The sequence below is a fragment of the Capra hircus genome, chromosome 10 (assembly GCF_001704415.2).
Source record: "Capra hircus breed San Clemente chromosome 10, ASM170441v1, whole genome shotgun sequence".
Taxonomy (NCBI): Eukaryota; Metazoa; Chordata; class Mammalia; order Artiodactyla; family Bovidae; genus Capra; species Capra hircus.
Window position 1 is genome coordinate 75,474,897 of NC_030817.1, and position 19,751 is coordinate 75,494,647.

Here is a 19,751-nt window from a genome sequence, read left to right on the forward strand (position 1 = left end):
ATTTTACTACTCAAAACTCTATAGAATCTCGAGAATCCTGCTTTAAATCAAATAGGAAACATTAGTCACTATTTTACTTAATACATTTTTTGGCCTCTCTTTGAAATTTGAGTAGATTGAACATCTTTTTATCACTTAAAATATGTGATTTTCTTGTACCAATATCTCTAGCTTCAATTTCTGCCACTTTCACACTAACTCTGCTACAGCTGGTCTATTTTTCTTTATGATTTTCAAATGTATCAGACTTATAAGATCTTTGTGTCCTTGTATTAGTCATCCTCTCTGCCTAAAATATTTAATCCCCAGGGTTATTGCATGATTGTTTCTTTCAAATCGTCTGGATATCAGCTAAATAACACTCAATATCTTGCTTAACAACCAAAAATAAAGTAACTATCATCTCTCAGTCAAACTCTAACATGACATTATTTTTAATTAGCTTCAGAGTATTATATCTTTCAGACATTGTGGTTTTTTTTTTTTCAGTTTAATAGTATAACCTATCTTTATCCACTCAAATATAGTCCCAGCAGATCTGGAATCTTACCTGTCCTGTTCATATACTTAGAATAAAGCCTGAAACCTGAAAGGGTCTAATAAATACATTATTTGCTAAATGATTGATTGATTCTGTGCATTAATGCATAAATAACTTATTTAATTTCAAATGAACTTACTCCCCTCCTTGGTTTTCCAGTCTTTCCATTGCATTCAGCAAACCATGTGATGACTCAACAACTTCCTCATGGAAGCCTTTACTTCCTGATTGCGAAGGGTATAAATCACAGGGTTCATCAAAGGAAAGATTACGGTGTGAAAGAGAGAAACCACTTTGTCAGCTGGGAAGGCTCTGAAGGGGCGGGTGTAGATGAAGATGGCAGGTCCAAACATGAGAAACACGATGATAATGTGTGTGGTGCACGTGGACAGCGCCTTGCTCTTCCCCTCAGAGGAGTGCCCCTTTACACGGCAGAGGATGACTGCATAGGAGGCCAGAAGGCCCAGAAAGCACAGCAGGGTGAGCAGGCCACTGTTGGAGACCATCAGGAGCTCCACCACAAAGGTGTCCGTGCAGGCCAGCTTGATGACCTGTGGCACGTCGCAGAAGAAGTTGTCCAGTCGGTTTGGACCACAGAAGGGCAAGTGGATAATGAGAGCCACTTGAACAATGGAATGAGTAAATCCCCCAAGCCACAGAGCCAACAGCAAGGCATAGCAGGCTCTAGGGTTCATGACAGTCGAATAGTGTAAAGGACGACAGATGGCAATGTAGCGGTCAAAGGCCATCACAACAAGAAGGAACATCTCCCCTGCCCCCAGAAAGTGCAAGAAAAACAGCTGAGTGATGCAGCCTCTATAGGAGATCACCTTCTTGTCAGAGAGGAAGTCCACCAGCATCCTGGGAGCCACAATGAAGGAGTAGGATGCATCCAGGAAGGCCAGGTTGCCCAGGAAGAAGTAGAGGGGGGCCGTGAGGCCGGGGTCTGACCTGATGGTGAGGATGATGAGGAAATTTCCAGGGAGGATGATGAGGTAGAAAATTAAGACTAGTGTGAAGACCAGGAGCTGAACATCTTGAGACTGGGTCAGACCAAGTAGGATGAATTCTGTCACCTCAGTGCTGTTCTCCCTCTCCATCATTCCTCAGTCTGTGGAACAACAAAGAGGAGAATACCATCTGTTATAATCACCTTTTCATCTATCCCCTAGCTCTTCTCCAAATAAAAATGATATTTTACACATCCAGCACTTTGCCAGCTGAATGCACTTTACACATCATAGCTCTCCTGTGTTTTCAGTTAAACTTCCTACCTTTCATTGTCCTGATTCTCCAAGACACTGATCTTATGGCCACACCACTTGCATTCCTATTTAAGCATGTGTTTCTATATAATTGTGTTCTTTAGCTATTTTGCTTGAAGTATACTAGAAAATTCCTGATTAAAGCAAAACTAGTCATTATTAAGGTTGTCAGGTTGTTGTGGCTCTTGTTGTTGTCGGTGGTGCGCTGTCTCTAATGCTTAGATTAGTTGCTGAGTTTTGGTCCCTTCTTCATCTCCACAGAGCAAAGATATTTTGCAGATGCTTCTTTCCTCCAGTTCCTGTAGAATTCCCAGTTCCTGATTTGCAGCTATGTGCTTCACTTTCTCTTTTTACCTTCATGCATTGGAGAAGGAAATGGCAACCCACTCCAGTGTTCTTGCCTGGAGAATCCTAGGGACGGGAAGCCTGGTGGGCTGCCGTCTATGGGGTCTCACAGTCCCCATGGATAATTCCATGGACAGAGGAGCTACAATCTACCGGGTCACAAAGAGTCAGACATGACTGAGCAACTAAGCACACATTCCCCTATTTACACCTCTGATTGGTCCCCAACCCTGCATGTGTTCCACACCCTGTCCTGAAATCCTAATTGATACTAGTCCAGTCTTACTTGCTCACCATGTATATCTACAGTCTACTTTTCCCTCAGATCTCAGGATGATAGCCGAATACTATTCCCACAAATATTTTGTTGTAATGTAAAGCTTATTAGAATATATAAAATATTTTGACTGTCTCAACTAATAAAATCAAAGCTAGATCTGGAAATGACCATATAGAACATGTAGTCTAATATATCATTTAGCAGATGAGAAAAATAGAGCAATTTCAGTTAAGATTCTTAAATTTGCAATGACTTTTCTTTTTAATTCTAATTAGTAAGTGATAGGGGCGAAAAGGTATGTGTTCCTCTGTTTAAACAGATTGTGTGTGTGTGTTCAGCTGTGTCTGATTCTTTGTAACCCCATGGACTGTAGCCCACCAGGCTCCTCTGTCTATGGGACTTTCTATGTGATAAAGTTGCTAATTAGTGCCCCATCAACTTGTATGATTTTATTTAGGCACTTAAATAATTACTATCTGCTTATATAAATACTTCGTCCTTGTGGGCTATAATCTGATCTAAAGAAGAATTCTGTTCATGACATCCAGAATTAAGGTTTAGTCTATATAGTAGTCTCCAAAATGGAGTATGCTCATTGCATTGGATAAACAAGATAATCCATTAGGGTGCATAAAAACAATGGAACTTCTCCTTTTATTATTATAAATCATGCTTTGAATTTTTAAAAGTATTTGTGATTGCTTTCTAAGTGTTACATTAGTATAATTGTAGAAATATCCTATAAATAAACATTCATATATGTGACATTTGTGCATATTTGTTGAGATGAATGATGTAAAAGAAGGTTGTTGACTATAACAAAATATTATAATGTGACATATAGCAATATATTTCCCTTGATTTTTAATTATACACAATGTTGATTTTCAAGAATGCTATGCATACAGTGGAATGCAATTTAGCAGTGAAAAGGAATGGATTACTGATATATGTTACAACATGGATATAACTCAAAACCATTATGCTATATAAAAGGAGCCAGTCACAAAGGACCACATATTTTATAATTCAATTTATGCAAAATGTCCAGACAAGGAAAATCTGTAGATATAGAAAGTAAAAGGGTGGTTGCCAAGGAATAGGAATGGGATAGGAGTGACTGTTAATGAGTATGAGATTTCTTGGGGAGTGACAGAATGTTTTAAAATTATATCATGTTTATGCTTGCATAGCTCATTAAATACACTTAGCACTGAATAATATGGTCTAAATGGTAAATTTTATCATATGTTTTTTATATCTCAATAAATATTATTTGCACTGTGCTCAATCGCTCTAGTTGTGTCTGACTCTTTGTGACCTCGTGGACTGTAGCCTGCCAGGCTCCTCTGTCCATGGGATTTTCCCGGCAAGAATACTGGAGTGGGTTGCCATTTCCTTCTCCAAATTTCTTTAACTATTATTTAATGTGCCAGACAAGAGTAAAGAGGAAAAAATTTCTAATTGAAATTTGACATAACTATTACTAGCCTCCCTGGAAAGAGGAAGAGAGAAAAGGAAAGAGTAAAGGAAGACCACCCTTAACAAGTCTGTATAGGGAACTCATGGGAAATTCACACAATCCACCAGTATTTTAGGCATACTTATTAGGAAACATCAGAACATGTGTTCCGTGTGATTAGCAACATCTGTAAGGAGCAGCCAAATGTGACAAAGAAGTTGTTTATAACTCATGGGTGGGCTTTCCTCATAGTTCAATCGGTAAAGAATCTGCCTGCTAATGCAGGAGACCTGGGTTCGATTCCTGGGTCAGGAAGATCCCCAGAGAAGGAAATGGCAACCCACTCCCATATTCTTGCCTGGAGAATCCTATGGACAGGGGAGCCTGGCAGGCTACAGTCTGTGGGTCGCAAGAGTCGGACACGACTTAGGAACTAAACCACATGTTTGTGCATAAAAATACATATTCACACATTGTGAGTCTAAGAAAATTGAAATAGGAAAAAATATGTCTTTGGTGACTTTCAAATTAGTTTAGGAGCTTCTTTCTTTCTTTTATCCACTTAAACACTGATTTGTCTCCACATTCATTCCTCATTCTGCCTGTAGAAACCTACTCTTAGGAAAGTAAGTCAACAGCTACCTCTATCTGTTCTTAAGCTTTGTGCATTTCAGGTGCTCAAGGTTATTTCTTTGGGTTCCAGGACAGAGGGATCACTATGAGTTACAGGCTCTTCCACTCTACCTTTGCTTTTATTTTCTATCATCCACCTCTACTCCCTATTTGTTATTAACAAATGAAAATCTATACCACTTAATACTTTAAATTCTCTGTTCTTCTCCCATTCTCATGTACATACCTTCTATTCCAGTGATTCTCAGATTCTGCTCTTCATAGAGATAAAGGACAGACGTGCCTTGGATGACTATTTCTCTGTGAAAAAAAAAAAAAAGAAAAGAATGAACTCTGAAAAAAAAAAAAGAAAAGTCCCAAACAATGGATCTTAGATGGACAAGCTTTTGTCCTAATCCTATAAAGCAAAGAAGTAACTGTCAGTGTAGGCTAAGATGTAGATCTGAATGCTCTCATCTCTAATATTCCTTGTTATTTCAACTGGTACAAAAACACACCTGGAACTGAAGATGCATGGGTAGAGATGTCTATTTCTTTTCCTTCTTTCTGCGAGTGCAGACCCGCAGCATCCCTCCACAAGCAATATCGAGCGTGCCTAGTTTCCAGCTGCTATTAGATCAGCTCCCCTCTGGGGACCTGATTACCATCCTGGCATCTCACTCTTTAATCTTTCCCCATTTATTTCCTGTTCTTGTTTTTTATAATTTCCCATTTTCTTCCTGTTAATCCTACCTTAATACATTCATTTTCTCAATTATTCTTTTTATATTTATATTTTATTTAGCTTCCTTTATTTTCAATTTTATTCTTTTATTTTTTCTGCAATTACTCTTCCTTGTTATATCTCTTGCTTTCGCATCCTCCTTGCTTCCTTTCTTATCATTCTCTTTCTTTTCCTTCTTTTTGCCCAAATTCTTTCAGTGTTAAATCTTTCTCACCTTCTTCTCTATATGTATTCTATTTCATCGTGTTCCATGCCTGTCTTTCCATTAATTCTGAGGTAGTAGATTGTTTTTCTCATTCCATGGTAGAGGGAGCATGGTAGGTGCTTCCTAAATGATCACTTAGAGTGGATTTTCTACAGACTGAAAATTCTTAACTTGGTCTTCAGCGCTACGCCTTTTCTCCTGAATACTATCCTCTGAAATTTACTCAGCCTCACATATTAGTCACTCAGTCACACATTCTCTCACATATTTTGTCTGCTTTTAACTCATTCTGATATATATGAAATGACTTTGTGCTCGAAAACTAATCTCCTTGATACCACCCTTACCAAGAGGAAAGTTCAAATATGACAATGTGGTTTCTGACAATGTATTGATTTCTATATTTTATTACAATATATTGTTACTATTACTACAAGATTTAAAAAATGTGGATCAGGCAGAAGAATAAGAATATTTAATTGATAGTAGAGTTGTTCAGTTCAGTTCAGTTCAGTTGCTCAGTCATGTCCGACTCTTTGAGACCCCATGAATCACAGCATGCCAGGCCTCCCTGTCCGTCACCAACTCCCAAAGTTCGCCCAGACTCATGTCCATTGAGTCAGTGATGCCATCCAGCCATTTCATCCTCTGTTGTCCCCTTCTCCTGCCCCCAATCCCTCCCAGCATCAGAGTCTATTTCAATGAGCCAACTCTTCTCATGAGGTGGCCAAAGTACTGGAGCTTCAGCTTTAACATCATTCCTTTCAAAGAAATCCCAGGGCTGATCTCCTTCAGAATGGACTGGTTGGATCTCCTTGTAGTCCAAGGGACTCTCAAGAGTCTTCTCCAACACCACAGTTCAAAAGCATCAATTCTTCGGTGCTCAGCTTTCTTCACAGTCCAACTCTCACATCCATACATGACCACTGGAAAAACCATAACCTTGACTAGACGGACCTTAGTCGGCAAAGTAATGTCTTTGCTTTTGAATATGCTATCTAGGTTGCTCATAACTTTTCTTCCAAGGAGTAAGCATCTTTTAATTTCATGGCTGCAATCACCATCTGCAGTGATTTTGGAGCCCCCAAAAATAAAGTCTGACACTGTTTCCACTGTTTCCCCATCTATTTCTCATGAAGTGATGGGACCAGATGCCATGATCTTCGTTTTCTGAACGTTGAGCTTTAAGCCAACTTTTTCACTCTCCACTTTCACTTTCATCAAGAGGCTTTTTAGTTCCTCTTAACTTTCTGCCATAAGGGTAGTATTATCCGCATATCTGAGGTTATTGATATGAGGATTATGTAAAATTTTATTCAATTGCACAAATCTTCACCCATACAATATCTTATAAATTAAATGAAATAGTTAAATTAGATCATATAAATTTGTATTTTCCTTTAATACTCCAAGATTTTATATAGTATCAGGAATATTATTTGAAGATATTTTATTTAATATAAGTGACTATTTCTATAGTTTGGTAACTGTATAACCTTGGGCAAGTTATTTAGTGTTTTAAAATCTGTTTTTTTAATCTAAAAAGGAGAAATAATATATCCCATCCTTTTGGGGTCAAATGAGATGATCAGTAGCCAATTCACATCTACTTAGACTGAACTAAACATCCAGTAATTAGACAAATGTAGATCTCACCTTTTCTCTGTTCCTGCAACATTATCCTATTAGCATGCATTTTCAGGCAGCAAATGTCTCGGACAGTTACAATGTGAATTGTTTTCTATTTTCTTCTTCCTTTCAATTTCCTTCAAATATGAAGACTGAGCAAAAATTTCACCTCACCAGGTGTTCAGTGTAACTCTCAAACAAATGGCTATTATCCTCCTCCTGATAAAAAGGGGATTAACTGATCATTCCAGAATTTTTCCTTAAATATATATTCTCATGGTGAAACATGATGAATTTTAAATCTGTTCTACAACTTATAATGCAATAAGGGATGTATGGGGTATTATAGCTACTTTAAGCCTACAGAGTACTTTCAGTGGGAATATTAGAATGTCATCTAAAACTAGAGGAAAAGATGAGAATACTTTAAGGATTAATTGTTCAAAAAATGTACCAGCTAGGGCCACACAGGTCTTGTTAGGATTTAGAATTTGACAGTTTATCAGTGACAGTGATAATGGAATGGCACATATGTTTATTAAGCATAATGAAAGTAGAAAGTCTAGGGAGATTATTTTAGATCTTATTATACTATTCATACAAGTGATGAAAATGCATGGTTGTTTAATAAGAAGTTAAATAGTGAAAATAAATCAATGGTAAATATGTTACTACCTTCATTTCTTTGTATAGAAGAGTTTGATAGAGAATATATTATGCTCAAAATGTTTTTCAAGAATAATTCTCCTTAAATAAGAGAACTTCATGATGTCTTGTAGAATAGTCTCTCTAGGGATATGCTGTCTCAAATAAAAGAATTATTACACTGTGATTTTTGTATCTATAGTTATTCACTTTTTTGAATGTGTGTTCAGCTGTAGCAAAATGAAGAATTTTTAGTTTCTAAATTAATGTTATATGGAAGAAAAAATAATTGTAAGAAATTAATTTGACTTTTTGTTTAAGAAGTGAAATAAATCTATCACATTAAAATTAAAATAACAAACATCTTTTTCAAAAGGAAAACAATATATGATCAAGTGTACTTTCATTCAAATTTATATCCAATTCAGCCAGAGATGCAGTAGGAGATAAAAAGTTGGAGAAAGAGGTAAAGAGATGAAAATAATGTTATTTATTTTTTCCTATTATAATCTGTGCTGCAAATAAATAACTTTGAATATATGTCATTTTGCTTGGATAAAATTAATATAACAATATAAATTTCCAGAAAGACAGATTGAAATGTAATTGGAAACTACAGGAGAAAAGAGGGGAAAAAAATGGAAAGACATAATGGAAAAAAAAAGAAGAAAAGATGTAGAGACAAAGAAACCATGCCCACAGAGATGCCTGTGCCGCAAAGTCATGTATGCAGATACAAGAAAAGGAGGAGAGGACAAAGAGAGAGGAGAGAGTGTCAAGAGAGAGGAAATATCCCTGGAAATGCAGTGCCTTTCGTTGTGATTTTTGGGTTTTATTGTTTTTTTTTTTATATAATTACAGATTTCTCAGGGATTTCAGTTTTCAGTAGTGATTGATAAGATAGATTCTATTTCTTTGAGAAGCCTCTGAGAAGTTGAGGTGTTAGGTGCATGTATTGATTCTTTCCCTCCCCAGGGAGAAATGAGAACTAAGGTTTTTAATCACCAAGTAGTATTCTTTTTAAAAAATATATAAATTTATTTATTTTAATTGGAGGTTAATTACTTTAAAATATTGTATTGGTTTTGCCATACATCAACATGAATCTGACACAGGTATACACGTGTTCCCCACCCTGAACCCCCCTCCCTCCTCCCTCCCTGTACCATCCCTCTGGGTCATCTCAGTGCACCAGCCCCAAGCATCCAGTATCATGCAACGAACCTGGACTGGTGATTCGATTCTTACATGATATTATACATGTTTCAATGCCATTCTCCCAAATCATCCCACCCTCTCCCTCTCCCACAGAGTCCAAAAGACTCTTCTATACATCTGTGTCTGTTTTGCTATCTCGCATACAGGGTTATCATTACCATCTTTCTAAATTCCATATATATGCATTAGTATACTGTATTGGTGTTTTTCTTTCTGGCTTACTTCACTCTGTATAATCGGCTCCAGTTTCATCCACCTCATTAGAACTGATTCAAATGTATTCTTTTTAATGGCTGAGTAATACTCCATTGTGTAGATGTACCACAGCTTTCTTAAACATTCATCTGCTGATGGACATCTAGGTTGTTTCCATGTCCTGGCTATTATAAACAGTGCTGCGATGAACACTGGGGTACACATGTCTCTTTCAATTCTGGTTTCCTCGATGTGTATGCCCAGCAGTGGGATTGCTGGGTCATAAGGCAGTTCTATTTTCAGTTTTTTAAGGAATCTCCACACTGTTCTCCATAGTGGCTGTACTAGTTTGCATTCCCACGAACAGTGTAAGAGGGTTCCCTTTTCTCCACATCCAGCTTCATGTTCATCTCACTCATAGTATCTTTCTGGCAGATGAGCTTTTCTACCTGACATGAATTGTTTAATAAGCCAATTAGATCTGCAAATTTACTCAGTTGAATTTTGTATTTTAACAGGTGTTTCAAACCACAGTTTTTTCAGTGAACGTGTGTTTTCTTCTACCAAATACTCAAGCCTGTCACTTTGAAGTTGCAAGTTAAAAGAAAATTATCACCTTGATGTTTCAGGACATACAAAGAATTTGATGACAAGCCAAACCCTTGTTAGGGAAGCACTTATTTTCATCTCCACTAAAAATCAAGTTTGAGAGACTTTTTTTTTTTTTTCTTGCTGCCTGCTTCTGCTGGGCAAGCTTTCTTCTGATTTTTTCTCTTTTTTTTTTCCAGACTCTGAGCTCTCATTCAGGTGAAGTCTGAGCCATCCCTGTTCAGGGTGTCAGCAGTGACACACAGTTCCAGGGCGTGTGTCTCCACACACGCAAGCTTAACCACAAGGGGAAGGTCACAGAATATACTGTCTATGACGCGGGGGCCACAGAAAGGCAGGTTTACAGTTAATACCATCTGACTCATGGTGTGTGTAAAACCAATTGTCCATGAGAGTACAACAAACCCGTTCAGCAACCTGTGGTTCATGATTTTCCTGTAGTGCAGGGGTTTACATACGGCCACATATCTGTCAAAAGCCATGGCTACCAGCAGAGTCATCTCAGCACCTCCAAACAAACAAGTGCATAAAGAACGTCTGAGCCATGCATCCCCATATAGAGATGGTCTTGTGTTCAGTGAGCAAGTCTCTGATCATCTTGGGTGTGGTGACCGTGGAGAGACACATGTCCAAAAAGGAGAGGTTTCCAAGGAGGAAGTACATGGGAGAATGAAGGGTGGAACTGCATGTCACTGTGACCATAATGAGAGCGTTTCCCAGCACAGTAGCCCCATAGATCAAGGAGAATGTCACGAAGAAGACAATCTGAAGTCCCCATCCTGCAGAAAATCCTTGTAAAATAAACTCAGTCACTACAGATCCATTTTTCAGATCCATTTACTCAACTCAAAAGAAGTTCCAGAAGTTCTTTCTTATCTCGGATATTTTCAAGAAATGATTAGTGCCTACAAATTAGAGAAAATAAAATGAAAAGAATGTTGTTCCCGTAGGTTAGCCTTCAGAAGTGTAGAGTGTAAACTAAAATGTTGACGGTGGACCTGGGAGTACACAGAGGACAGAACCACACTTAGCCTTCTATGAAGAGCTGTGCTACACGAATAACATGTAAATGAGCAGAAATATTACTATTGACACTTTTGTGACACTAAATGCAATAATTACATGCACTATGGAGAAACGACAAAGCTTGACAACTATTAACATGAAAACCAACTATAATTTGGGGACCATTGCCTTTGTCACATGGATTTTTTTTTTAACTTCCAGAATTATATTTTCTTATTTTTTAAAACTAAACATAAAGATAAGTTTCTATTGTAAATGCTCCTGTTAATGAGAAAGGGACTATACTTTTCACATAGTTCCTATGGTACATGGAATTTTACAACCCATGATACAATTAACAAAAGAAAAATCTGAATATGAAATTAATTCAATTAAGCAGAAATTGATTAAAAAGACTTATTTTGGCCTTTTACTTTATTTCAGAGGGAAAGATGGCATTCATTTAAGTTGATGACTTTCCCAGCGCTTGTGTCTCTTATTCTTTTTCCTGACCAAGTCTTCTCAAAATATTTATTTCTGCACTTAATAGACCTGCTCTTCTATTATGAATACAAAGGCAATTTAAATGAAAGGAAAGAAATTATTTTATAGCTTAGACAACAAAATGTATTGGTAAAGAAACTTTTATTCCTCTTGAATAATTAATTGCCAATTAGATTTTATTGCTTTCACTCAATTTATTATCCACTTTGGAGAAAACTGAAGGTAGAAAAATAATACATTAGCACTAGGATAGAACTTTCTAATCATTTTTTCTCCAAATCTTATTTAGTAAATGATTTCCCTGAGTCCTAAAGGCAAGACCACTCCCAAGAATGTGTAGTGAGTATTAGATCGGATAGCATATGTATAAGCTCCTGGTTTGGCACAGAATGAGCACCGAGAAGGCATATATTGAGTGTTATTCATGTAAATCCAAGATTAAAGTCTGAGAATAATTTACATAAATCCCTGTTAGAAAAGTAATAAAACAAGGCTTATTTTATTAAGTTATCAGATATGAACATTTCCACTCTTGCTCATGTGTATACAATACACATTACTTAATGTAACAAGTAAATCTTTTCTTTCCCTTTCATATAGACATTTTAAGAAAACAAACATAATTTCAGTATTGATGGATTTTATACTTTTTAAAACCTATGCACGCTTATCCTAGACAAACCTCAAAAACTAAGTAAAAGAGACCTAACACAAAAGACCACATGTTATATAATTTCATTTATATGAAATATTTAAAATCAAAAATCCATAAAGACAGAAATTATATCAGTAGTCCCCTTGAGTTGGGATGTGAATGCCAATGAGCACTGCTGATGATAATGACTTAAATCAGATTGTGGTGATAGGTATACATATATATGAGTGTAATAATAATCACTTACATGTGTACTTAAAAAGGGTAAATGTATACTATGTGAATTATATTCAATAAAATGTAAACCATTATACATTTTTAACTTTTATTCATGTTAAAATTTGGTGTTTGTAAATTATAGTTTTCTAGTACTGTACAGCTGCTTATACTAAAATATATTTCATTGTGAGATAATTAATGACCTACTGCAGTCCAATCAAATCTACTTATAAATGTATTGATACCCCTATTTGAATTTATATTTTTGGCTATGTTTAATATTTGGAAACTTGCTCTTCTCTGTTCTTGCTAAACAGTTTTCTTCATACTTTTCATACTTATTTGAATACTCATAATTAGTTTCCTGGAATATTCAAATTTTCCTTCAATCCAGAGTTCCGAAGAAAAGCAAGGAGAGATAAGAAAGCCTTCCTCAGAGATCAATGCAAAGAAATAGAGGAAAACAAGAGAATGGGAAAAACTAGAGATCTCTTCAAGAAAATTAGAGACACCAAGGGAACACTTATTCAAAGATGGAAATAAGGACAGAAATAGTAGGGACCTAATGGAAGCAGAAGATATTAAGAAGAGGTGGCAAGAATACACAGAAGAACTGTACAAAAAAGATATTCACGACCCAGATAATCAAGATGGTGTGATCACTCACCTAGAGCCAGACATGTGAAGTCAAGTGGGTCTTAGAAAGCATCACTATGAACAAAACTAGTGGAGGTGATGGAATTCCTGTCGAACTATTTCAAATCCTGAAAGATGATGCTGTGAAAGTGCTGCACACAATATGCCAGCAAATTTGGAAAACTCAGCAGTGGCCACAGGACTGTAAAAAGTCAGTTTTCATTCCAATCCCAAAGAAAGGCAATGCCAAAGAATGCTCAAACTACTGAACAATTGCACTCATCTCATGTGCTAGTAAAGTAATGCTCAAAATTCTCCATGCCAGGCTTCAGCAATAAGTGAACCATGAACTCCCTGATGTTCAAGCTGGTTTTAGAAAAGGCAGAGGAACCAGAGATCAAATTGCCAACATCTGTTGGATCATGGAAAAGGCAAGAGAATTCCAGAAAAACATCTATTTCTGCTTTATTGACTATGCCAAAGCCTTTGACTGTGTGGGTCACAATAAACTGTGGAAAATTCTGAAAGAGATGGGAATGCCAGACCACCTGACCTGCCTCTTGAGAAACCTGTATGCAGGTCAGGAAGCAACAGTTAGAACTAGACAGGGAGGGACAGACTGGTTCCAAATAGGAAAAGGAGTACATCAAGGCTGTATATTGTCACCCTGCTTATTTAACTTACATGCAGAGTACCTCATGAGAAATGCTGGGCTGGAGGAAGCACAAGCTGGAATCAAGATTTCCGGGAGAAATATCAATAACCTCAGAGATGAAGATGACACCACTCTTATGGCAGAAAGTGAAGAGGAACTAAAGAGCTTCTTGATGAAAGTGAAAGAGGAGAGTGAAACAGTTGGCTTAAAGCTCAACACTCAGAAAACGAAGATCATGGCATCTGGTCCCATCACTTCATGGGAAATAGATGGGGAAACAGTGGAAACAGTGGCTGACTTTATTTTTCTCGGCTCCAAAATCACTGCAGATGGTGATTGCAGTCATGAAATTAAAAGACACTTAGTCCTTGGAAAGAAAGTTATGACAAACCTAGACAGCATATTCAAAAGCAGAGACATTACTTTGCCAACAAAGGTCCATCTAGTCAAGCCTATGGTTTTTCCAGTGGTCATGTATGGATGTGATAGTTGAACTATAAAGACAGCTGAGCACTGAAGAATTGATGCTTTTGAACTGTGGTGTTGGAGAAGACTCTTGAGAGTCCCTTGGACTGCAAGGAGATCCAACCAGTCCATCCTAAAGAGATCAGTCCTGGGTGTCCATTGTAAGGACTGATGTTGAAGCTGAAATTCCAATACTTTGGCCACCTGATGCAAAAAGCTAACTCACTGGAAAAGACCCTGATGCTGGGGAAGATTGAGGGCAGGAGGAGAAGGGGTCGACAGAGGATGAGATGATTGCATGGCATCACTGACTCAATGGACGTGGGTTTGGGTCGACTCCGGGAGTTGGTGATGGACAGGGAGGCCCGGCGTGCTGCAGTTCATGGGGTCTCAAAGAGTCGAATACGACTGAGTGACTGAAATGAACTAAACTACACTCTTGAATATGAAGGGTTTTCCTGGTGGCTCAGACAGTAAAAAAATCTTCCTGCAATGGAGGAGATCCTGGTTCCATCCCTCAGTCAAGATGAGCCCCTGGAGAATGAAATGGCAACCCACTCCAGTATTCTTGCCTGAAGAATCCCATGGACAAACGAGCCTGGCAGGCTGCAGTTCATAGGGTTGCAGAGAGCTGGACACTACTGAAGCGACTTCGCACTTTAATACAAACATCTTGTAGGGACTTCTCACTCTTTCAGATTTATTTAAAATCTCATTGTATTAATGGTACGTTTTATACAGAGATTTTCTAAATACCTAGTTTGTCTACCTAACTCTACCTTGCCAACTCCTGCTTCAACTGTCATTATATATGCATATTTACATTTTCTGCCAACACTTGAACCTTGATCCCTATTCTGCGGAAAATGTCATGGGTTTCTAGGTTTTCCTTTATTTTATTTGATAGTATGAATTATTTGGATACTCAGGATTTACTTTGGAGAAGGTGATGGCACCCCACTCCATTTTCTTGCCTGGAAAATCCCATGGACGGAGGAGCCTGGTGGGCTGCAGTCCATGGGGTTGTGAAGAGTCGGACATGACTGAGTGACTTCACTTTCGCTTTTCACTTTCATGCATTGGAGAAGTAAATGACAACCCACTCCAGTGTTCTTGCCTGGAGAATCCCAGGGACAGGGGAGCCTGGTGGGCTGCCGACTATGGGGTCGCACAGAGTCGGACATGACTGAAGCGACTTAGCAAGCAAGCAAGCAAGCAGGATTTACTTTTCTTAATTTTAGTCATGATTCCTAATCACATCATCTAGTGCCATATCTTACTTTGCAATATCATTTTAAGAATATATACCTTTTAAATTTTCATGAAAATTGTTGGTTATAATTCATTGTGAAATAGGTATGTGATTTCAAATCTTAAAATCCATAGCCTTTTCCTTTCAGCCAACACAGAATTAATTAAAATACCATTTTCAGTGTATGAACCTTGTAATGAATTAGCTCTCTGTAACATTTTCTCTTACCTGTTCTAAAGGCACAGTATTAGGAGCAGCATGTTCAGGAGTTTGTTCAAAATGACAAATCTACTTTTCACTCTCTGTGAGTCCCTTCATATGGTTCTGGGTACTATTTTAGGCCTGTTTTATAAAGATGTGAAACACATTGGAGGCAGATTTGTTGGATCTCTGGGAATCCAAATTTTAGTGGAAGTAGTTAAACACCGAGGCTTCTACCATAGTGTGACCAGGAAAGATGTTCACACTTAATTTCTGATTCTGGAATATGAAGTCACTCTCCGGTCATTTTCTGGAGTATTCAAATTTTCCTTTATTCTCTTGAATATGAGGGGCTTCCCTGGTGGGAATTTGGAATGATTAAAATAGGCATGAGAGTGTTGGTAGATTGTGATATAGTAAGTGTAGACAGCTTTGATTTAACACAGACTTCATTTTCCTCACTTTACTCCCAAGAAATTTTCTTACATTCCTTCTAAGAACTCTGCAGTAATTTTTGAGATGAATAATTGAAAAACCTTTCTGTCCACCAAAACCTTAATATAAAAATGGATCTACACATATTACATAAAAGCACATCTTATGTATATGTTTACATATTCCAGAAGTAGAAATTTTAAAAAATAACATTGAAATAAATTATGTTAAATTATTTAAAATTGATAAAGAGACATGACTGAGCAACTGAACTGAACTGATATGCACATCATATAGAAATGATGCTAAAGCTGAAACTCCAGTACTTTGGCCACATCATGCGAAGAGTTGACTCACTGGAAAAGACTCTGATGCTGGGAGGGATTGAGGGCAGGAGGAGAAGGGGACGACAGAGGATGAGACGGCTGGATGGCATCACTGACTCGACAGATGTGAGTCTGAGTGAACTCCGGGAGTTGGTGATGGACAGGGAGGCCTGGCGTGCTGCGACTCATGGGGTCGCAAAGAGTCGGACACGACTGAGCGACTGAACTGAACTGAACTGAATGATATTTCTGCTTTAAGCTAACTAAAATATAGCTATTTTCGTTATCCAGGTATCTTTCTATGAGATTTTGAGAGAATATTTGTACTTGGCACAAAATAGTTTTATAATCATTTCTGGTGCTGTTGTGCTGTGTGCTCGGTTGTGCCTGACTCTGTGACTCCGTGGACTGTATGCTGCCAGGCTTCTCTGTCCGTGGAATCTTTCAGGCAAGAATACTGGAGTGGGTGCCATTTCCTTCTTGGGGATCTCCCAGACCCAGGGATCAAACCTGCATCTGCATCTCTTGCTTTGACAGGGGGATTTTTAACACTGTGCCACCTAGGAAACCCTTTCATAATCATTATCCTTCTAAAAATAAAATATAATAAGTTCTTGTTTTGTAAGTTGTTCCTTTTACTAAAGTAATCTTATTGATGTTTCTGGTATACTCTGCAACACAGGCTTCAAAGTCTGTTTCGATAACTTGACAACAAGGGATGCTCTGAATAACTTTTGAACTGGTTGACATCTCTGTTCCTTATCTCCAAATCTTTATTTAATTCTAGTCAAATTCATCATTTAACCTACGGTTTAATATAGAGCTTTTGCATGCTGCTGCTGCTGCTAAGTCGCTTCAGTCGTGTCCGACTCTGTGCGACCCCATAGACAGCAGCCCACTAGGCTCCTCTGTCCCTGGGATTCTCCAGGCAAGAATACTGGAGTGGGTTGCCATTTCCTTCTCCAATGCATGAAAGTGAAAAGTGAAAGTGAAGTCTCTCAGTCGTGCCTGACTCTTAGAGACCCCATGGACTATAGCCTACCAGGCTCCTCTGTCCATGGGATTTTCCAAGCAAGAGTATTGGAGTGGGGTGCCATTGCCTTCTCAAGAGTTTTTGCATAGGTATTGCTTTTTTGCAAGAGTCATTGTGGTTGATGGGAATTTCTCATATACAAATGTTAAAATCTCCCATAGTCTTACAATGAGCAAAATTCCTTTCCACAAGACTTAATTTATTCTATCACTATATTTGCAAGCATTAGAAATGGTTTGTGTGTACCTTTCCATGGTGTTTGCTGATAAAGAATGCATTTTATTTATTGTCATATTGTTCATCTTATCCATTTTTACAGAATAGCAGAAAAACAAGTATTTTTCTCAGTGAAATGTGGCTTTGTTAATTTGCTATTAATAAGAAACATTCTAAAACACTTTTTATTATATTAAGTGAAAAATTTAAAGCCTTCCATTGAGTATTATATGACTATTAATATTTCAAAGAAAATTATCAGTAGTTTCATTATGGCATTATTGGAAAAGGTGTTTGATATATTTTAAATCTTCTTATGTTTATTGAGACTTATTTTATTGCCTAACTTGATATCTACCCTAGAGAGTGTTCTATGTGAAATTGAAAAAATATATATTCTATTGATCTTGGATGGAATGTTCAATAAATATCTGTTAAGTTTTTCTGTTCTAATTTGTCATTAAAGACCAATATTTCTTTATGATTTTCTGTCTGGAAGAAAATCCACTGATATAAGTGGTGTGTTAAAGGCCCCCTACCATTATTGTACTGTCCTTTTATGTCTGTTATTATTTGTTTTACGTATTTAGAAGTTCCTATGCTGAGTGCATAAGTACTTACAAGTGCTATTTCTATTTTGAAAAATAAATGATTTTCATTTTTACAAGATGTAATACTAGTCAATCTTGTTTATATCCAGGTTAGCAAATAAGGCATGAATAGCTGCAAAGAGATTTTAATATTTTAGTAAATTCACAGAGTACTTGATAGTGTAACACAACTTGTAACTTAAAATTGTATTTCATTTAAGCATAAATTTCTGATATTTAAAGGAGAAGATAATCAGAAGCTTAGAAAATAACAGAGAAGAAACCAAAAAAAGAAAAATTTAAATGAGAGACAGGAGACATAGAAGGGCTACTTCGTAAGTCTGGTGTCTCAGCGGCAAGTTTAGTGGATGACTTGAAGGCAGAAACACAAAATAAAAAGCAGCCATGAGGTTGTTCTCTGATACCTGTTTCTCCTGCATTACCCTGCTTTTTCAAAGCTTCTGCTCCAGCCATGTCTTCCATGATTCAGGCTTACTCGTTGTTTCCTGGCATTCCAGAAACTTATTTCTCTTTCTTCTATTTTAGTTCCTAAATTTATGTTATTTTAAACTTAGAAATATTTCATTACTCTGCAATTATTTGCTTGTTCTTGTTTATTCCTAGCTGAAAGTTTTGAAGAAAATATTCCTCTGTAGTAGCATTCAGTTCAGTTCAGTCACTCAGTTGTGTCCGACCCTTTGCAACCCCATGAATTGCAGCACGCCAGGCCTCCCTGTCCATCACCAACTCCCAGAGTTCACTGACTCACGTCCATCGAGTCAGTGATACCATCCAACCATCTCATCCTCTGTCATCCCCTTCTCTTCCTGCCCGCAATCCCTCCCAGCATCAGAGTCTTTTCCAATGAGTCAACTCTTTGCATGAGGTGGCCAAAGTACTGGAGTTTCAGCTTTAGCATCATTCCTTCCAAAGAAATCCCAGGGCTGATCTCCTTCAGAATGGACTGGTTGGATCTCCTTGCAGTCCAAGGGACTCTCAAGAGTCTTCTCCAACACCATAGATCAAAAGCATCAATTCTTCGGTGCTCAGCTTTCTTCACAATCCAGCTCTCACATCCATACATGACCACTGGAAAAACCATAGCCTTGACTAGTAGCATTACACTGGTTCAATTCAGTTCCATTACTCAGTCATGTCTGACTCTCTGCAACCTCATGGACTGCAGCACTCCAGGCTTCTCTGTCCATCACCAACTCCTGAAGCCTGTTCATGTCCATCAATTTGGTCATGCCATCCAATCATCTCATCCTCTGTCATCCCCTTCTCCTCCTGCCTTCAATCTTTCCCAGCATCAGGGTCTTTTCCAATGAGTCAGCTCTTCACATCAGGAGGCCAAAGTATTGGAGTTTCAGCTTCAGCATCAGTCCTTCCAGTGAATATTGAAGACTGATTTCCTTTAGGATGGACTGGTTGGATCTCCTTGCTGTCCAAAGGACTCTCAAGAGTTTTCTCCAACACCACAGTTCAAAAGCATCAATTTTTTGGCACTCAGCCTTCTTTATGGTCCACCTCTCACATCTGTACATGACCTACTGGAAAAACCATGGCTTTGACTATATGGACCTTTGTCGGCAAAGTGATGTCTCTGCTTTATAATACGCTGTCTAGGTTTGTCGTAGCTTTTCTTTCAAGGAGCAAGCGCTTTTTTATTTTGTGGCTGCAGTCACCATCCACAGTGATATTGGAGCCCAATAAAATAAAGTGTCTCACTGTTTCCATTGTTTCCCCATCTATTTGCCATGAAGTGATGGGACTGGATGCCATGATCTTAGTTTTTTGAATGTTGA

General features: G+C 37.8%; 1 protein-coding gene across 1 annotated transcript; it reads right to left on the reverse strand.

Moving 5' to 3' along the window:
• Nucleotides 476-18,646, reverse strand: LOC102186211 (olfactory receptor 4N5). The gene is made up of 3 exons (XM_005685432.2): nucleotides 18,369-18,646; nucleotides 4,753-4,826; nucleotides 476-1,652 (listed from the first exon to the last, which is right to left on the reverse strand). The coding sequence occupies exon 3, from the start codon at nucleotides 1,642-1,644 to the stop codon at nucleotides 715-717; it is 930 nt and encodes a 309-aa protein (XP_005685489.2). The 5' UTR covers nucleotides 1,645-1,652; nucleotides 4,753-4,826; nucleotides 18,369-18,646; the 3' UTR covers nucleotides 476-714.